General features: G+C 44.2%; 1 protein-coding gene across 12 annotated transcripts in view; it reads left to right on the forward strand.

Moving 5' to 3' along the window:
* The window catches only part of PPP2R3A (protein phosphatase 2 regulatory subunit B''alpha), a 1,177,159-nt gene that overhangs the window by 181,276 nt on the left and 975,837 nt on the right, over window positions 1-20,046 (forward strand). The window contains exon 1 of one of the 12 annotated variants that reach the window (XM_033957849.1): window positions 4,731-4,785. The exons of 10 other annotated variants lie outside the window; for them this stretch is intronic. Coding sequence is in view for 1 of the 2 variants with exons in the window: in XM_033957847.1 (XP_033813738.1) it covers window positions 4,790-4,798 (9 nt within the window). In the remaining variant the exon portion in view is untranslated. Of the gene's footprint in view, window positions 1-4,730; window positions 4,799-20,046 lie in introns of those variants that run through there. One more of the 12 variants, XM_033957847.1, reaches the window with a different exon arrangement.

Consider the following 20,046-nt stretch of genomic DNA (forward strand, 5'->3'; position numbering starts at 1 on the left):
GCACTGTTAGACGCTAAACGGTCAGAGACATCTCAAAACCAACTTCCATTTAACTTATTTTCTTTTCCACCCCAACCCATCTACAATTCCAACCATGAATCTCTTATTAATATTACTACTCTACATGCTAAGTATTAGCATCAAAGAGATTCACACTCTCTACCCTCAACTACAATTTACCCATTTCCCCGCTTCATCGACCACGCACATCTCCATTCCACAAGAAGACAAAACATATAACATTAGCATTATCTCAAACACAAGAACACATCAACGCACCCTCAAAAAAAGAACAAGGGTAGTAAAACCCATAAGAACCATTACCTATACCAATCCCATCGCATTTGCTACTATCCCCTGTGCTTATCTTAACACTAGATCAGTCAGGAACAAGGCCTTTCTAATCAAAGATTGGATCATCAGCAAGCAAATAGCCTGCCTCTTTCTAACTGAAACTTGGCTACTGTCTGAAGATGACCTAATAATTACTGATCTCCTTCCTGACAATTTCAAAATCCTTACACTAAACCGTGAGGGAAAAAAAGGAGGAGGATTAGCAATTCTTCTCAAAGAAGGATTCGAGTTCGAACTTATGGACTCCAAAACATCCAACCAACTAGAAATCCTAGCCTGTAAAATCAGTAACATCCACTTAGAAGATTCCCTCTCATGCATACTATTCTACGTCCTACCGAAAAGCTGGTCAAAAGCCAAAGAGGACTTTTTATGAATTCGTCCTACACAACTCTCTTAGTTTCTCCTACAATATTATCGCAGGAGACATAAACATACCGTATTTGCCGGCGTATAAGACGACTTTTCAGTACCTTAAAATCCTCCCCAAAGTCGGGGGTCGTCTTATACGCCGGGTACTGTTTACATGCCCTTACTTTATATTAGAGAGCTGCACGGGGACGCCCCTAGGGTCGCGGGGATCCCGTGTGGACGCCCCCTAGGGTCGCGGGGATCCCATGGGGACGCCTCCGAGGGTCGCGGGGCTCCTGCGGGGCTGGATGCTCAGTCTTCTGGATGTACGCGGCTCTTCTTCTCCCTACCTTCTCTGCTTGCAGCACAGAGCCGAACGGAAGTCTTCCCGACGTCAGCGCTGACGTCGGAGGGGAGGGAGGGCTTAAACAAAGCTTAAACAAAGCCCTCCCTCCCTCCGACGTCAGCGCTGACGTCGGGAAGACTTCCGTTCGGCTCTGTGCTGCAGGCAGGGCAGATAAGGAGAAGGAGAGTAGCCTCGCGGTTCGAGTGGCTACCAAGAGAGAGGGGCGGCCGCCCCGCCCCGGTTGCAGCACAGCTGGCCAGGTTCCCTTACTTTTGTGGCACTTCCCCGACCGACCGATAACAGCCCGGGTCCGACAATCCTCCCTGCCCTGTAGCCGCGAATCTAAATTACCTTCTTACAGCAGCTGTAAGAAGGTAATTTAGATTCGCGGTTAAGGGCAGGGAGGTTTGTCGGACCGGGGCTGTTGTCGGTCGGTCGGGGAAGTGCCACAAAAGTAAGGGGACCTGGCCGGCTGTGCTGCACCCGGGGCGGTAGAGAAGGTGTGCGGAAGAAGGGGTAGTCTTATACGGCGAGTATATAAAAAAACTCTATATTTTAACTAAAAGTTGGGGGGTCGTCTTATACGCTGGCAAATACGGTACATCTCGATGAAGAGGACAACACAGACACGAAAGAATTCAAAAACTTCCTATCCCTACTTAACTACAACCTCCCTCCCCCCGCACAAACTCACGAAAAAGGCCACCATCTAGACGTAGTAGCCATGTCCACAAAGGAAATCCCAGACCCCACCATCTCCTTACCAGGAGGCACCTGGTGCCAGGACATCTGGTCCGACCACTTCACTTTCTACTTCAAGCTAATCTGGTTCCAACGAAAACAAATTACCCGACCAAAAATAAAAAAGAACATCTCACGAGAGGCCACATCAACCTAGATAACTACTGGGCGCAATATAAACTACAATCAGAGGTAAAGGAAGTAGCTGATTTCTGGGATCACTGGACCACTACCAGCACCTGCATTTTAGACAACATAGCACCTAAACATACCAGTAAAAGTAATGCAAATAAATATAACAAATGGTTCGACATCGATCTCCTAAAAATGAAACAGTCAGCCAGACGTCTAGAAAGAATATGGAAAAAAACAGGAGAATTATCAGACCGTAACAATTGGAGAGCCAATATAAAAACCTACAAACAACTAATAAAAGATAAACGCAAAGCATTCTACTCAAACAAAATCAATTCAATCTGCAACAGCTCACGAGGAGTTAATACAAAAGAGCTGTTCAATCTGGTTACTAACTTATTCGACACCACCCGCTACACTCTACCCACACACAACTTTAAATTACCCTCGGCGAACGACCTAGCCCTGCACTTTGACTCAAAAATTAAAAAACTAAGAAACAATTACTCAACAAAAGAACCTAATGATCACCATATAGCTAACACACAAGGAAATGAAACCCCTGCAGACATGTTCTGGGATTCCTTTCAAGACATAGATTGGAATAACTATACCAAATTATATAACAAATACTCCAAATCATACTGCTTCCTGGACTCATGTCCCCCGGAAATCATGAAAGCGGTACCACTTGAATTTAAACTATCTCTACTGCACTACTTAGCCCATAACCTGAAAAACGGAAAATTCCCCACCAACAAAGGCCACATAATAATAACCCCTATCCTAAAAAATAGCAAAGAATCGTCAGCCCTAGTTACCAACTACAGACCAATTGCTTCCATACCACTCATTGTAAAGATCATGGAGGGGCTGGTACACTCCCAATTAATGGAATATCTAGACCAGTTCTCACTCCTTCATAAGACTCAATCCAGCTTTAGACCGCTTTTCAGCACAGAAATGGCAATTGCGGCCATCTTAGATTACTTGCACCTACTTTTAAGCAAAGGCCTCAGTGCCCTGATCATGCAATTCGACATGAGCTCTGCCTTTGACCTTGTAGACCATGCGAAAATGCTACAGTGTCTAGACGCTATTGGCATCAGAGGTGAAGTGCTAAACTGGTTTCATGGTTTCCTTTCATCCCGAACCTATCAGGTTCGCTTCAAAAATGATCTCTTCAACATCTGGAGCAACCCATCTGGTGTTCTGCAAGGGTCCCCACTATCCCCTCTGCTTTTCAATATCTACATGACCTCACTGAGCATTCAATTAACCCAGCTGGGGATAAAATTATTCAGTTACGCTGATGACTTCACGATTATTATCCTATTTGCCAACTCCATCTCGGAAACAATTCCAAAAGCATCAGAAGCCATAAACTTGATGGAGCATTGGATGACAGACTTCAAACTCAAGCTCAATACTGAGAAGACAAAATTCTTTGTCGCTTCACCGCGCCCTCTTGACACCAAAACTCCACTAGACATCAACAAACATAACTACCCCATACAGCCCACCATTAAAATACTGGGTGTAACTCTGGACCAATGCCTTACCATGAAAGACCAGGTGGACTCCCTAATCAAAAAGGGTTTTTTCACCCTCTGGAAACTCAAATCCATTAAAGCATACTTTGATAACTCTGCCTTCAGAATCCTGGTACAATCCCTCGTATTAAGTCAACTTGACTACTGTAACATCGCCTACTTAGCAATCCCCCAAAAGAATATGCGACGCTTACAACTAATGCAAAACACTGCGGTCAGACTAATCTTCAGTCTAAAGAAGTTCGATCACGTGACGCCTTACTTCAAACAGCTACACTGGCTGCCGATGGAAGCTCGTGTAAAGTTTAAGTTCGCCTGCCTCTGTTTTAAAGTTTTTTACAGTCTAACCCCTAAATACATCACTGACCTCTTCTCCTTCTCAGCCAACAAACACAAGAGAAGCTCCCACTTGCACTTCGTTTCTCCCCCGGTTAGAGGATGAAAACTAAAAAAACACCATGAGCATCTTCTCTCACATCAAGCTGCTCTATGGGGTAAAGACCTAGAACAACTCCTATTGCCCACCACTTATGAGGTATTCAGGAAACGCCTCAAAACTCACCTATTCCTAAAAATCCCTAGACAGCTGACCCACTTCTCTCTTTCTCCTCTCTAACGGTGCTCCTGCCCTTTCTCTCCATTGTTCCCACATCCCTTAAGTTAACTCAACTTGTACGTCAACTCAACTTGTACTTCACTAATCTTTTGTAAACCACATAGAACTTAACGGTACTGCGGTATATAAACTGTTATTATTATTATTATTGGTCTGACCAAGGAAGGCTATGTTTATGTTCTTATCTCTCCCACTGTTGTGTTGTTGTTGTTTTGGGGGGGTTCTTTATAAATTTTTGCTGCGCATGTGCCCATCGCTATCACCAGTGATGGGTGCATGCAAATTTAGCGAATCTTCGCTGCTGTCCGCCAACCTCATTTCTATGTGCGATTTTTTTGAGAATGTCTTGCTTTTTTCAATTTGCTATCAAAATAGCTGTGCTAGCAGACCTTTGCTTTTTAACACGGCTTTTTGAGAATCCTGGCCTGATTTACTAGATTAACAGAGACCCTAGACATCTGCTCATCTCATCTGCTGACTCATGTTCCCTCCACATTTGTGGAGTGGCTAACTAGCTTTGTAAATATGAGTTTGGAGCAAGGTCTGTATCTAAAATTCCTGTCTTCTGTTGTGCTTACTCCAGTTCCTAAGGCCACAGGAGCAGACAGAGAAGTTTAGACAAGTAGCGGGAATTCCATGGCCTGCTAGAGTTTTGTGTCAACTTCCAGCTATCTGACGTCTTATACAAGGTAGATGCATTCTGTAAGTTGCAATATAAGTTCAGATATATGGATGGTATAGAATCATTACTGCTTGAACTGACATCAAAGGCTAAATCATACCTAAGCAAAGGCATATAATTAGTACTTCTGCAGTTCAACATCTCGGCTACAATTGATGCAGTGGACCACGCTCTCTTGCTTTTTAGATTAAGTGAACTAGGTATACAATTTTGAAAATCAATAAAAAAAAATACAAGGTTTGGTAATGAAATGTTTTGTGGAATTTTGTTTTAATACTTGAGATCTAGCTAGGTACTTGGGACCTAAGTTGGCCACTGTTGGAAACAGGTTACTGGGCTTGATGGACCTTTGGTCTGACCTAGTATGGCAGTTCTTATGTTCTTAATCCTAACAACAGAACATACAAAGTAAGGAACAAAACTGCCAAATCTCAGACCTACCATGTTTCCCAAAAAATAATACAGTGTCTTATATTAATTTTGGGTCCAAAAACACATTAGGGCTTATTTTCAGGGGATGTCTTATTTTTTTCATGTACAACAATCATCTCTCCCTTCCTCTCCTCCATCCCAATTCTTCCTCTTTTCTTTTTCCCCCCTCCATGTGCAGCATCTTTCCTCCCCTCTCACCCATCCCCTTGTGCAGCATCTTTCTATCCCTCCCTCTCTTCACCCTGTGCAGCAGAACCCCACTGACCCTCCCACCAAGGCCTCAAAAAACAGTAGCAGTGGCAGCCCTCTGAACGGGTTGCTTCATGGCCTTTCTCGCCAGGGCCTTCAGCAGAAGGAAGGCCCCAGCAGGGAAGGCCACGAAGCAGCCCCTTCAGAACGCTGCTGCTGCTTCTGTTTTTGGAGGCCTCGGAGGTATGGTATGTCAGTCCTCACGGTGGGAGGGTCAGTGGGGTGCTGCTGCACAGGGAGATGGGAGGGAGGGATAGAAAGATGCTGCACAAGGGGATGGGTGAGAGGGGAGAAAAGATGCAGCACATGGAGGGGGGGAGAGAAAGCACTGCCACCGCCACTGCTTTAGGAGGCTTCGGAGGGGAGGTATGTCAGGTTTTACCAGGGTGGGGGTTGCTGAATTGATGAGTCCAATTTTGGGGGTGAATTGGGCAGCACTAATGTCAAGGATGGAGTCGGGGAGGGTCTGGGACATTTGGAGGGGGGCTTCGGGCGATCGATCTTAACTAGGGCTTATTTTTGAGGTAGGGCCTATATTAGAAGCATCTTTAAAATCATGCTAGGGCTTATTTTTGGGATAGGTCTTATTTTCAGGGAAACAAGGTAGAAGGCCTTCTGTAGCATTCCGGAGGGCTCACCACTGTCTCTATCCCTGTTTAATATTAGGAAGGAAATTCTTATATCCACAAATCCACATATTCTCCTATGCAGATGTATCTTCCTATGCAGATATATCTTCCTACTAATAATTATATATTTAATTAATTATATCTTTAATTAATTATATCGTCCAATTAATTATATCTTTGAGACCATCACCCAGTATATAGGAAGGGTGGTTGAAGACCTCAGTGTATGGACAAATAGGAACTTACTCAAACTGAAGACAAAGGTCCTCTGGTTCAGAAACTACAACTCCTTGCCTTATACAGAATTGGTGCTGGTAAAGTGAGAAAACCAAAATCGAGAGACCATCAAAGGTGTTGGGAGTAGTCTAGACTTAGATTTTACCTTTGATGACCAGATTTATTTATGGGTTAGGAATTCTTTTCTTCAGATTGAGGCAATTGAGAGCAATTAGATCTGTTCTGAGTCAGGTCAACTTCAAGACAATAGCACAAGCAGTCCTGCTCCCTTACTTAGACTATTGCAATTCTTTGTATTGTGGTATTACTGACAAAGAACGTGAGAGATTGCAGCTATTCCAAAATATGCCTGCCGGACTAATCTACCGACAAATCAAATTCGAGAAAGTTACCCTACTTTTAAGGGAACTACACTGGCTGCCCATAAAGAAAAGAATTCAATACAAAATTGCGTGCATTGTCTACAAAGCCATTTATGGGAAAAATTCCAAAGGTCTAATTTTCAGACATCATTGTTAGAAACTCTTTTCTCAACTTGAGATCGATGCTTTTCTTAATTTGAGATCGTTTTAAGCTGACCTTCTCCTCACCTTTGCGTGTACTCTGAAAGAAATTACATGAATCCACCTTTGCATTCCAAGGTCCCAAAATTTGGATGGCCTCCCACATCACCTGTATCAACTGGACAACTGGACATCAACTTTAAGAAAATCTTAAGGACTATTTTCTTCTCTTTGAACCAATATCTTGAAATGCAAAGACATTCTACTTTTTCAATCTATATCTTATTGTACATGATCACTGAAAAGACATATTTTTTAAAATTATTATGTATTTATTAATTTTCAATCTAAATACCAAACATAGCTTGTACAGAAAGTATATTTAACCAGTAATTTGTACATTACATAACAAAATACATCCACACTTTAAACAAAGCATAGAATTTAAAGAAATAACATAATGGGTAAATTAGCTCAAGTCCTCTATTATGGATCCAAGAGGTTCTTACAAGCGAGACAAAAGGAAAGTATAATTCTATATATCAAGGATATGCTATAGAATACAGAGCTGGAACTTAATCCTTGTCGAAACTTGTGGTATAAAAGAAAATGTATGGTATGGTATGGCTAGTTTTTAAAATGGGTTCCAGAGTTGACTGGGGAAATTTTAGACCAGTGAGCCAGACAAAATTGTAGTGACTGTTTAATGAACAAAATTACGGAGCATATTCAGTATGTAGGCTTGTAGTAATGGGACAAAAACAACATGGATTTTACCTAAGGTAAATTTTTCCTCACCAATCTGCTACATTTCTTTGAAGGGGTGAATAAATATTTGGATAAAGATGAGCCAATTAATATTGTGTATTGGGGGGCATGATAAGATGGAAGATTGAGGCTGCAAACGCTCCGAGGTTGAGATTTGTCTGAACTGTTTTCCTCTGCATTTTCCCCATGCTTCATCCAAAACGAAAGGGTAATGTGAAGGCAAAACTGCCGCTGCCGCCTTCATAAACTTTGTCCCCGGTTAAGCAGACCCTGGACCACTATGCAGTAAAGCTTTTGAGCAAAACGCCGGTTGGCGTTCCATTTAACAGTTTGGAGGGAATTCCTCCTACCACTTTGGGAATTGATATGTCACTGTCTCCACCGACGATTCTTTCTCCACTGTGCCTGGCCTTGGAAAGGGATGAGATGGCGAGCTCGGGCCTATCGGAAGGCATTGAGCTTGAGATTCTCGATGACAGAGCCTCACCTGGAGAGCCAAATATCAATTCAAGGAGCTCTATTCAATACCCAGCCGGTGGAAACACGGAGGTGACCCTCGACTCTTATCTGGAAGGCGATTCAAAAATTGAATGATTTGGTTTCTAAATCAACCCAGGAAACTATACTTCTTGTGAGTAAAATTGAAAATTTATCACAAACTTTGGATTCTAATAAACAGGAACATTTGAAACATTTTGCACAAGTAGACAAAGATATTGGAAATTTCAGGGATTCAACATCAGTCCTTATGAAAGATAATCGAGCTTTATATCAAAAAATCAAACAGATTGAAAATTTCAATCGTAGGTTGAATTTAAGAATCTTGAATTTTCCGAAAACGACTCTGATGACTCCAGTAGATTTATTTAAAAAATACCTAATAGAAATTTTCCATCTGAGAATATTCCATCATTGAATAAAGTCTTCTATTTACCTGTTTCTTCTAAAAAGAAAATACTGGATTCTTAAGAAGTGGAGAACCAAGTTCAATCTCGAGTAAATCAAAATGTAATTCAAAATTTATCAGCTATATTGGAGGAGTCCTTTACAGAAATTTCTGAAAGATCTACACTTTTGGTTTCATTTGTGTTTGAAAATGACTTGAATCTGGTATTGAAATTTTTTTTTTTTTTTTGCAAATCTCAGTCTTCCTTTTTTAGACAAAAAGTCTAAATATATCCAGATGTGGTAAAAATCACGCAGGACAAAAGGAAGTTGTTTCTAGTCATGAGGGAGAAGGCTAGATCCCTCGGTGCTACTTTTTTGCTAGTATATCCCTGCAAGTGTATGGTGAATTATCTTGGGTTAAAGTACATAATTTTTGAACCTCAACAGTTGTGAACCTCCATAGATATGATGAAGATCTCGAGAGGAATAGAACCAACCATCGAGAAAGCTTTAAACTAAAGGACAGGGGAAAGCCGACAGTCGACCACCAGTCGATGGTCCGGGCGACAGGATGCCCTGAAGAAGGAACCACGGACAACTTCTCATGAACCAAGGACAACTTCTCAGACACAGGAGGGGATGACCACAAGGCAAATAAGGGAGGCAACACAGGAGCAGAAAAGGATACCATGAAAAAAACAGTAGAACTGCTATACTTAGAAAGTCCAAGAAGGTAACACAAAGGGAACTCAAATGTATATATACGAATGCTAGAAGTTTGAGAAACAAAATGGAAGAATTAGAAGCAATAGCAAAAAACAACGAACTGGAAATCATTGGCATAACAGAAACATGGTGGAATGATGAAAACGAATGGGACACAGTACTTCATGGATACAAACTGTACAGGAGAGATAGAGTGGGGCAGAAAGGTGGAGGTATTACCCTATATGTTCGGGAAGGAATAGAATCTGTTAGAGAGGCTACGATGGAAGAGAATGAGAAGCTGGAATCCCTCTGCATCAGGATTCCCAGACACAGCGGTGCTGACACAAAGATTGGCCTTTATTATCAACCGCCAGAACAAAGGGAGGAGACAGACTCGGAAATGATAGAGGAAATTAAACATGAATGTAAGACAGGAAATGTCATAATCTTGGGGGATTTCAATTTCCCGGGGATAGACTGGGACCTGGGAACCTCTAATTGTGGCTAGGAGGCAAAGTTCCTGGAAGTGCTAGGGGACTGCTTCCTGGAACAAATGGTAGGAGAACCGACGAGAGGAAACGTCACCTTGGACTTGATCCTAAATGGCATTATGGGACCGGCAAAGGAAGTAGAAGTCACGGTCCTGCTGGGGACGAACAATCACAACATGATCAACTTCAAACTTGATGTCGGGAAGGGGAAAGGTACCAAAACCTCAACCACAACTTTAAATTTTAAAAAGAGAAGATACGATAGTATGAGAGCCATGGTGAAACAACGGATCAAGAAAAAGATGGGCAAAGTCAAAACGGTAGAACAGGCATGGTCCCTACTGAAAAATACTATTACGAAAGCGCAAAACCTCTATATTCCGTGGATGTCCAAAGTAAAGAAAACTAAAGGCAAACGAGAGCCGACGTGGCTTACCAAAGAGGTGAAGGAAGCCATAAAAGAAAAGAAAGACTCCTTTAAGACGTGGAAATGCACGAAAACATCCGAAGCTTGGAACAAACACAGAGATGATCAGAAGAAATGTCACAGGGCGGTGAGGGTTGCCAAAAAGGACTACGAGGAGAAAATAGCGCAAGAGGCCAAAAATTAAGCCCTTCTTTAGATATGTAAAAGGGAAAAAACCTGCAAAAGAGGCGGTGGGACCACTGGACGACCTGGGAGGAAAAGGGTGCATCAAGGATGACAAACAAATTGCAGACAGATTGAATTCCTTCTTTGCATCTGTCTTTAGAAAGGAGGACACCGCTACAATACCTGAAACAGTGAAAGTGTTCAAGGGTGTCGTAGAGGACAGCCTCACCACAGTAGAAGTGGATTTGGACCAGATTTACCACCAGATCGACAAACTTAAAAGTGATAAATCTCCTGGACTGGATGGAATTCACCCGAGAGTCTTAAAAGAACTGAAAGTTGAAATCGGAGAACTATTGCACAAACTTGCCAACTTGTCAATTAGAACAGGACAGATACTGGATGACTGGAAGATCGCAAATATCACGCCGATATTTAAAAAAGGATAGAGAGTAGTGCCAGGCAACTACAGACCTGTGAGTCTCACGTCTGTCCCTGGAAAGATGGTTGAGGCGCTGATCAAAGATAGCATAGTCAGGCACTTAGACACGCACAACCTGATGATAGCCAGTCAACATGGATTCAGGAAAAGGAAATCATGTTTGACGAACCTACTTCAATTTTTTGAGACAGTGAACAGACAAATTGATGGTGGAGAACCGGTGGATATTATATACATGGACTTCCAGAAAGCGTTCAACAAGGTTCCACATGTAAGATTTCTTAGGAAACTACAAGGCCATGGAATAGATGGAGATATACTAAGATGGATAGGCAAATGACTGGAGAACAGAAAGCAGAGAGTGGGAATAAATGGGAAGTTCTCTGAGTGGGAGAAAGTGACTAGCGGTGTACCCCAGGGCTTGGTACTTGGGCCCTTCTTATTTAATATTTTCATCAATGACCTAGAAGAAGGAACATCCAGTGAGATCATCAAGTTTGCAGACGACACAAAGCTATGCCGGGCAATCAGATCGCTGAACCACAGCAAAGAACTCCAGAGCGACTTGAGTCGATTGGAGAAATGGGCAGAGAAATGGCAGATGAAGTTTAATGTGGAGAAATGCAAAGCAGTGTTCTCCCTAGCGCCTTTCAGCTGGGCGCCCCGCCCAGCTAGATTAGGTGAGCGCCCAGCTGTCATCTTGGCTGCAAATTCGCCTCCGCCTGACTTTTATTTTAAAGCGCCAGAAAAAGGGTTTTCAGCTTTACTTTTTTAAACAATTTTCCTACTGCTGGTCGATTTTTACAGTCGCAGTTGGAGGCAGGGGCTGCAGGCTCATTATGACCCAGTGCACAAACAGAAAGAACCCCGACGTCGTGTTTACTTTTGTTCTGCAGCTTATCGCACAAGACGGACATTGGTTCTCCTCATCTCCTGCACAAAGCGAAACCAATCAGAAAGAGGAGAGGCGGAAGCTGGCAGCTGCATGCTTCAGTAACTGCTGCTGGCTAACGGAGGGAGAAGGTACCTAAGAGAAATGAAGTAGGTCCGAGAAATAGATTCGTTACAGGCAAGGCGGGAGATAGGGCAGGGAGGAAAGCTTACAACTTGTTGTTCTTGCTTGCTTCGGGCCTTCCTCGCTGCCGGGTCCTGCCTACTTTCTGTTTCCGTGAAAGCAGGACCCGGCAGTGAAGAAGGCCCGAAGTAAGGAAGAACTCCAAGTTGTAAGCTTACCTCCGTCGCTGACCTATCTCCTGCCTTAGCCTGTAGAGAATCTGCCGACCGAGGGGGGGGAGAAGTGATGGGGGGAGAGAAATGCTGTTACTGCTGCACCCAATTGGGGGGAGAGAAATGCTGCTGCTGCACCCAATTGGAGGGGGAGGAAGGCCAGGGAGAGGAGAGGAGAGGAAAGAGATGCCAAGACCATAGGAGGGAGGGAAAGGAAAGGAGATACCAGACTATGGAGGGGGAGGGAGAGATGTCACGGCATATGGGGGGGAGTAGACATATGCCAGACCAGGGGAAAGGATGGAAGGAGGGAGAGAAAGGAAGGAGTGGAGATGCAAGATAGTGGAGGGGGTGGGGGAGAGGAGAGAGATGCCAGGGCATGGGGGGGAGGGAAGGCAAACTAAGGAGACAAATGCCAGACCAGAGGGAAAGGAAAGAAAGGTGCCAGAGCAAGGAAGCAGAGGGAGACATAGGAGAGGAGAGAGATTCCAGGACATGATGGGAGGGATGGGAAGAGAAATTCTGCTGCAGCACCCAATTGGGGAGGGGGGAGAGGAAGAGAAGTGCTGATGCTGCACCCAATTGGGGAGAGAGAGGGGAGAAGGAAGACCTGGGAAGGGAGAGGAGAGGAAAGAGATGCCAAGACCATAGGAGGGAGGGAAAGGAAAGGAGCTACCAGACCATGGAGGGGGGACAGATGTCAGGGCATATGGTGGGAGGGGGAGGAGACAGATGCCAGACCAGGTTAAAGGAAGTAGAAGAGATGCCAGATAATGGAGTGGAAGGGGGAGATGGAAGGAGAGGAGAGAGATGCCAGGGCATAGGGGAAGTGGTGGAAACAAAAAAAAATGGAGAGAAAGGGCACAGGAGTACAAAGGCACAGAGCACAAAGGGCACAGAGTACAAAGGAGAGAAAGGGCAAAGGATATACAGTTTATTGAAGGGACATAGAAAGAGGGAAGATGCCATATAGAACAGAGAGAGGGCGGACACTGGATGGAAAGGGCAGAGAGGGTGGACAGTGGATGCAAGGGGGAGAGCGAGAGGGCAGAGGCTGGGTGGAAGGGGCAAAAAGAGGACAGATGTTGCATGGAAGGGAGCGAGGACAAACGCTGAATAGACAGAAGAGAGTGAAGAGAAGATGATTAAAGCAGAAACGACAAAAGGTGGAAAAAAATTTTGTTGTTGCTTTACTTAGAATCAAGTAGTATTGTAACTGTATTGATTAAAGTTTATCAAAAGGAAATGGAAATAAGGCAGTTTTTTGGGGACTAAACCCTTTCCTCAGGTCAGGACAGGATACCATAACAGCAGTATACTGTACTGTTTTGAAGAAAGATTTGGCCTCTGAAAGCTAATTACTACTAATTGAAAAATGGATTAGTCCAATAAAATGGTATTTTCTTATTTCTCTCTTCCCTGTTTTATTTATATTTGTTAATTTGTAAAGTGGTGATTGTTATGTAGCAGTTTTTTCAAATTTACATCTACTGTCTTTATATTTTGCACAGTATTAGGGTACGTGTCATGTGGTGTTGTATTGTATGCAGAGTCTGGTTTCTTGGCATTTCAGTTTAACTTTTGTCTACATATTTCTATTTTTAGTTTGTGATTATTCCATATTGGGCGAGGGTGTATCTCTGTTCTGTGTGTATGAAAAGGACATGGCTTTCTGTTAGCAATGACTGTACAGGATCAATTGACTGTGCAGGATCTGGCTTGTTTAGTTTTACAATGCATGTGTTGGTGTTCTAGTGCTCACTGCAGTGTTTAAGATGCTGCCTTTTCCTAGGTGCACCCTTGTTGTGTAACTCATGGATTATTACTAAAAATAACTTTTTTTTATATAGAGGAGGGGGTTATTAAAAAATGATCAGCGCTGGCTGTCATATATACTAGGTACGCCACTGGATTTAATGACCCTATGCTAACTTTACTGTTGATGTAGGTGTTGTCCCACCCCCACACACACACACTATAAAGAATTAAATTAAAGCTGTATTAACATCAAGCAGCTTTCAAATGACATTATAAGCAAATAAAAATAAAATATTTTTAATACATTGCTAATTACCTGCATTTTTACCTAAACTGTTTTGCCTAGCTCTCACTTTGATTTTTATCTGCTACTTTTTTATTTTGCTGTAGTGCAATCACACAGGTCTCCTTCAAGGCTCAGTAACACCTCTCCATAAATTACGTGGAAGAGGTTTGGAAGTGGGGATCTCATCTATTTCATATCCTCAGTGAGACCTCAGGAAGGAACCTAGTGATCAAAATATTATTAGAGGTGCTGTAGAGACGTTTCTTGTATGACTGGATGAGCTATATTTATCTTTTTTTTTTAGTTGTTTAAATTCTTACAGAAATAAATGGCTAGATTGAACCTAATGATTTCATTAACGCATTTCCCTTTTTTAAACCTCTATACCATTTGAAAGAGGGCAAATATCTAATTATTCACTTCTAGAATCGGATACTTCTTAAATTTAGTAAAAATATTCTGGCACAAGTGTCAAACCTTAAAAAAAGGAAGTCATAGTGAGCATTGGAAAATAATAATTAATAAAAATAATACACATTTAGGGCTCCTTTTACAAAGGTGTGCTAGTGTTTTTAGTGCACACACCGGATTAGCGTGTGCTATCTGAAAAACTACCGCTTACTTAAGAGGAGGCGGTAGCGGCTACATGCGCGGCAATTTAGCGCACGCTATTCCTCGCATTAAGGCGCTAACGCATCTTTGTAAAAGGAGCCCTTAATTTTCCCCACCACCAAATTTCCCCGTCTCGCCCACCCCACCCAGCTACTTTTTCATGCCACCTGGCTGGAAAAAATTTCTGGGAGAACACTGCAAAGTGATGCATTTAGGCAGAAAGAATAAGGAACACAAGTACAGTATGTCAGGTGCAACTCTGGGAAAGACCGAACAGGAAAAGGACCTGGGTGTACTGATAGATAGGACCCTGAAACCGTCGGTGTAATGTGCGGCGGTAGCGAAGAAAGCAAATAAAATGCTGGGTATGATAAAAAAGGGAATCACGAGTAGATCGGAGAAAGTTATAATGCCACTCTACAGAGCCATGGTCAGACCACACTTGGAATACTGCGTCCAGCTTTGGTCTCCATACCTAAAGAAGGATATAAAACTGCTGGGGAGGGTGCAGAGATGAGCAACGAAGCTAGTGGAAGGTATGGAGAACCTGGATTACGAGGAACGACTTAGGAGACTGGGGTTGTTCTCCCTTGAGAAGAGGAGACTGCGAGGAGATCTGATCGAGACTTTCAAAATACTGAAAGGAATTGACAAAATAGAGCAGGAAAAATAGTTATTTAAAATGTCCAATGTGACTCGGACAAGAGGACACAGACTGAAGCTGAGGGGGGACAAGTCTAGGATAAATATCAGGAAGTTCTGTTTCACGCACCGAGTGGTGGGCACCTGGAATGCTCTCCTAGAGGAAGTAATTGAGGAATCCACCGTTCTAGGATTTAAGGATAAACTAGATGCACATCTCCTTAAGAGTGGCATAGAGTGATACGGGGACCAAAACTATGCCAGGGTACACCTGGCGGGGCCTCCGCGTGTGCAGATCGCCGGACTTGATGGACCTAAGGTCTGATCCGGAGATGGCAATTCTTATGTATGTTCAACCAAGTAATGAATAGATATAGGCTCAATTGCTCTCTATCAGTAGCCTTTCTTTAAAAATAATTTTCCTCTTTTTCTCTTAGAGCTGTATAATTACAAGACCTCCCTTGTAAAAATAGTGGTCTAAGGAGGATTAAATATGTATTTTCTAATTTCTTTCCTAATGTGAAGAAAATGTGAAAAATTTTCATTGTGATTTTGTTTCTTCAGTGTTTCTGTATGAAGAGTGAATCTTGTAAATTTTTGTTTAAAATGATAAATAAAAAAATTGTATATCTGGATTTCTAAAATGCATTTGACAAAATACCTCCTGAATTGATTCCTGAGGAATTAGAAAGTCATGGATTAAGAACTGATTAAAAGTTAGAAAACAGAGAGTACGGTTAAATGGTCAATATTCTCAATAGAGGAGGATAAATATTAGGGTTCCCTGGGATGTGTGCTGGGACTGCTGCTTTTTAACATATTTATCAGTGATCTGGAAGCAGTAATAACACGTGAGGTGATCAAAGTTACTGATGATGCAAAGTTATTCACAGTTGTAAATCACAAGAGGATTGTGAAAAATTGTTATATGGATTTTATGTGATTGGGGAAATGGGCATCCAAATGGCAGATATCATTTAGTGTGAGCACATGAAAATTGATACATATAGGGAAAAGGAAGCTAGGCTATAGCTAAATGATGCAATATTCTACACTGGGTGTCACTACACAAGAAAAGGATTTAGGTGTCATTGTTGATGATACGTTGAAACCTTCTGCTCCATGTGCAGCAATGACTGAGAAAGTAAATAGAATGTTAGGTAAGGAATGTTATAAAAGGAATGGATAACAAAACTGAGAATATTGCAATGATTTTGTATTGCTCCATGGTGTAACTGCATTTCAAAAGAGATAAAACAGAATTAGAACAGGTAAAACTGAGGGAAACAAATGAGAAAGGGAATGGGACGATTTCCCTATGAATGTCTTGGTTTTGGGGGGTATTAGTCTGTGGAGCCTGAGGAAACCTTGGAGCTGCAGGCTGTTCCAAATTCTTGCAGCTGCTAATACTGGCACTAATGATAGCAACAGTTTCCAGAAGTCAGTGCTGGTGGTAGCTCAGAACTGTTCTCACACTCCATGAATTGATGGATAAAAATCCACAAAAAGCAGAAGCTTTGTTTGTAATACAAACTTTGTATGACATTAAACAACTCAATTTTTCACTCCTTTCTTCTCTTTCTCAGCTTGTCCTCACCAGTTTCTTTCTAGTCAGTCAATTCTAGAAGCCAACCAGTTCTCCTTAGCCCTCTCACTTGTCAAACATCCATGAAGCTTGTCTATCAGCTCTATCTCCCCTTCCTGAATCAAACAGCTTGCCTGCTCTCTCCAATTCACAATTCAACCTGCTTCCATCTCAAGCAATCAGTGAGCCTGCCCCCATCTCCCACCTTTCCCACAAGCATTTTGCTGCCCTCCAGTGGCATCTCCAGACAGAAATTTTGGGTGAGGAAAGGGGTGGGTCTGGGTGGGGGGGGGGGTTAAACTAAGTGGGGGGGGGGTAAGTCAAAGTGGCATTTTGAGAAATCATAACCCCCCTTTCCCCCACTTTTAAATTAGAATAAACTTCACAATCTTCTATGGATAAAATAAAGCCTTCCTCCTTCAAGCCAGTTTCAACTACTGAGTAGAACTGCCGTTATAACTGATAGGATCATTCATCAAATTCTTCTTGTTAGTGTGGAGTTTGGATTCCTTACAGAATTGGTCAGAATCTCAGTATAAACTTTGATGCTTCAGTGCTGTATTACAAGCTCCATATTCCTCCGACAATGAAGCTTTCTCCCTTACAACTTGTAGTACAAAAAATGATCAAGTTGAGGTTATCACCTCAGGAACAGCAAACGCTCCTTTCACTTTAAAGTAGATGGGTTTTTCTTTCTGTGGTGACTCTACTGGATGTAGAGACCACTGGTCCAGAAGATCTTTAATTTTCAAAAAGGCCATACACTTTGCAAAATAGCACAACATTCTGCAAAAAGACACTTCCTTTTTTCACTAACATATCTAAAAAATGTCTGCTCCCCTGATTTACCATGTAAGCTATTTTTTTTCCATTTGCATCTTTGTTTTCTTGACTACACTACCAGTTTCTCTTAAATTTTCCAGAAATTCGTGTCTTCCTTCCTTTTTCTGCGATTTTTGTAGTTTAATCATATTTATTAAATTTTCAAAATATACAAAAATAATATTACAAAATTTATAATTATATAACAATATTAATAACATGAATAATACAAATCTTCCCAATCCCCAAATTCCCCCCTTTATCATCCCAGAATTATGATTACAAAAGTGGAGGGGCATAATAAAAAAAAAGTCTAAGTCCCCTTTTGGCCTAAGTCCTTAAACATTCAAAGCAGAAGCAGGGAAAGTGTCCGTAATTAAAACAAACGTCCTTGTTTTGATTATGGCCTGCATCTACTAAACGCCCAGATCACCACTAAGTCTAAAAGTACACCCCCACGACGTTTACACTTTTTGGCCATAATGAACCAAAAAAACGCCTAAGTCCCAAACGTCCAACAGAAGGGCTTTTAGGCAAAGGAGGAGCCAGTCCTTCGCCTAAAAGCTGGATTCTGTACCCGGTGTCTGTCAAAAACAACACCGGTTACAGAAACCCCCCCCCCCCACACACACACACACACAACGATCCAGGCAGGAGGGTGCCCAAGCCCTCCTGCCATGTCGAACTGCAACCCCCCCCCCGACAACATCAGAGCAAGAGGGAGCTCAAGCCCTCTTGCCCCATCCAACACGAGACACCCCCCCCCGACAACATTGGGGCAAGAGAGAGCCCAAGCCCTCTTGCCCCGCTGATTAACATCGGGCCAGGAGAGAGCCCAAGCTCTCCTGGCCCCAGCGACCACTCCCCCGTGACTAGATTGGGCCAGGAGGGAGCCCAAGCCCTCCTGGTAACAGCGCCCCCCCCCCCCGCAAATGGATTGGGCCAAGAGAGAGCCCAAGCCCTCCTGGCCCCAGCGACCCCCCCCCCCGTGACTGGATTGGGCCAGGAAGGAGCCCAATCCCTCCTGGCCCTGGCGACCCCCCACCCCCACTACATTACGGGCAGGAGGGATCCCAGGCCCTCCTGCCCTCGACGCAACTCCCCTCCCCCCAACGACCGCCCCTCCAGAACCCCCGATCGCCCGACCCACGACCCCTCTGGCTGACCCCACGACCCCCCCACCCCCACCCCCTTCCACATACCTTATAAAGTTGGCCGGATGGATGGGTGCCAAACCCACCCGTCCGGCAGGCAACCGACGCCAGAATAGGCCCAGATTGGCCCAGCCGTCCTAAAGCCCCACCCAGAGGTGGGGCCTAAGGCACCTGGGCCAATCAGAATAGGCCTGGGAGCCTTAGGCCCCTCCTGTGGGTGGGGCCTTAGGCACATGGGCCCAACCGCCATGGGCTTTGGGCGGGGCTTTGGGATGGCTGGGCCAATCCGGGCCCATTCTGGCGCCGGCTGCCTGCCGGACGGGCAGGTTTGGCAACCGGGTGTCCGGACAACTTTAAAAGGTACAGGGAAGGGGGTGCGGGGTCGGGGGGTCGGCCGGGGGGTCGCAGGTTGGAGGGGGGGCGATCGGGGTTTCTGGGGGGGCGGTCATTGGGGGGAGGGGGTTGCGTCGAGGACAGGAGGGCCTGGGATCCCTCCTGCCCGTAACGTAGTGGGGGGTGGGGGTAGGGGGTTGCCGGGGCCAGGAGGGCTTGGGCTTCCTCCTGGCCCAATCCAGTCATGGGGGGGTGGTCGCTGGGGCCAGGAGGGCTTGGGCTCCCTCCTGGCCCAATACAGACGCGGGGGGTTGTCGCTGGGGCCAGGAGGGCTTGGGCTCCCTCCTGGCCCAATACAGTCGCGGGGGGGGTGGTCGCTGGGGCCAGGAGAGCTTGGGCTCTCTCCTGGCCCGATGTTAATCGGCAGGGCAAGAGGGCTTGGGTTACCTCTTGCCCCGATGTTGTGTGTGGGGGGGTGATGGATCGTGGCAGAAGAGATGCCTCATCTCCCCTACCGCAATGCCATCACTCCTCTACCCGAGCTGCCGCGACCCGCGGCAGGAGAGATGCCCTATCTCTCCTGTCGTGGGTCGCGGCAGTTCCGGTAGAGGAGTGATGGCATTGCGGTAGGGGAGATGAGGCATATCTCCTGCCGCGATGCTTGCAGTGGAGGGGTAGGCAGGTTGCGTTTTCGGCACTTAGACGTGTTTTGACTTGGTCTAAGTCAAAAACGTATAAGTGCCGACTAGGCAACCTGCCTAAGGTTTTGGTTATACCTTTTGTACGCCTAGAAACATAGAAACATAGAAATAGACGGCAGATAAGGGCCCACGGCCCATCTAGTCTGCCCACCTTAATGTCCCTCCCCTACCTTTGCCCTGTGAATAGATCCCATGTGCCGATCCCATTT

The sequence above is a fragment of the Geotrypetes seraphini genome, chromosome 9 (genome assembly GCF_902459505.1).
Source record: "Geotrypetes seraphini chromosome 9, aGeoSer1.1, whole genome shotgun sequence".
Taxonomy (NCBI): Eukaryota; Metazoa; Chordata; class Amphibia; order Gymnophiona; family Dermophiidae; genus Geotrypetes; species Geotrypetes seraphini.